At 33.3% G+C, this 772-nt stretch overlaps 1 protein-coding gene across 1 annotated transcript in view; it reads right to left on the reverse strand.

Moving 5' to 3' along the window:
- Positions 1-226: 226 nt before the first annotated feature.
- Hook1 (hook microtubule tethering protein 1) overlaps positions 227-772 on the reverse strand; it is a 50166-nt gene continuing 49620 nt past the window's right edge. Inside the window, exon 20 of the mRNA XM_029565263.1 lies at positions 227-457. Within this exon, the coding sequence (XP_029421123.1) occupies positions 227-457 (231 nt within the window). The remainder of the gene's footprint in view (positions 458-772) is intronic.

Below are 772 nucleotides of genomic sequence, written 5' to 3' on the forward strand. Positions count from 1 at the left end.
ATGACATGGGTGCACTTACCTACATGTAGGCAATACACACATATACATAAAATAAAAATAATAAATGAAATTTTAAAATAAATAAATAAAAAATAAAAAATAGCAGTCTTATAAAAATTTGTCAAAGAAACTAGAAGAGTCTAATACACAATGATACACTAACACATCCTGACCTCACAAAAATGATAAAAATACTAGCACAAAGATACCTTTAATAGTCAAGGATTCAGCTAATTAGCAGGATCATGCCATCGTTAATGAAGGTTTTCTGAAACCTGCTCATTAATGGCAAATATATGACAGAAGATAATTCCCAGGATACCAGAGTGGCTAAGCAACAAACACAGAGGTTTACCTCCAGAATTTCAATTCTTCTCTCCTTCTCTGCCAGCTGCTTTCTAAGTAACATTATCTCAGCTGATGCCGGATTTAATTTGGGATCTAAAGTTTTTATTACCTGTTTAAAAGAAAAAAAAGTTATATTCATTTTGTCTTTGAAAATATAAGGATATATTTTACAAAAATTGTAAACTTGACAATTGTCCACAAAGTCCTCAGGAGCTTGTTTACAATTTAATTATAAGAACAAATATTCCCTATTGCAATTTGGGTAACCTCTTCAGAGGATGGTGTGATAAGAACAGGCGGTAGGAATTGGCTAGGCAGTTAGGGTAAAAAGACCCCAAAGAAAAGTAGCCAGTTTCTGGGCTAAAAGTCAAAATGTCCTTGGGCCTCTTAGCAACATACTCTGTTCCAAAGGCCAAAAATGTTG

This window comes from Nannospalax galili, unplaced genomic scaffold (assembly GCF_000622305.1).
Source record: "Nannospalax galili isolate Female #2095 unplaced genomic scaffold, S.galili_v1.0 scaffold718, whole genome shotgun sequence".
Taxonomy (NCBI): domain Eukaryota; kingdom Metazoa; phylum Chordata; class Mammalia; order Rodentia; family Spalacidae; genus Nannospalax; species Nannospalax galili.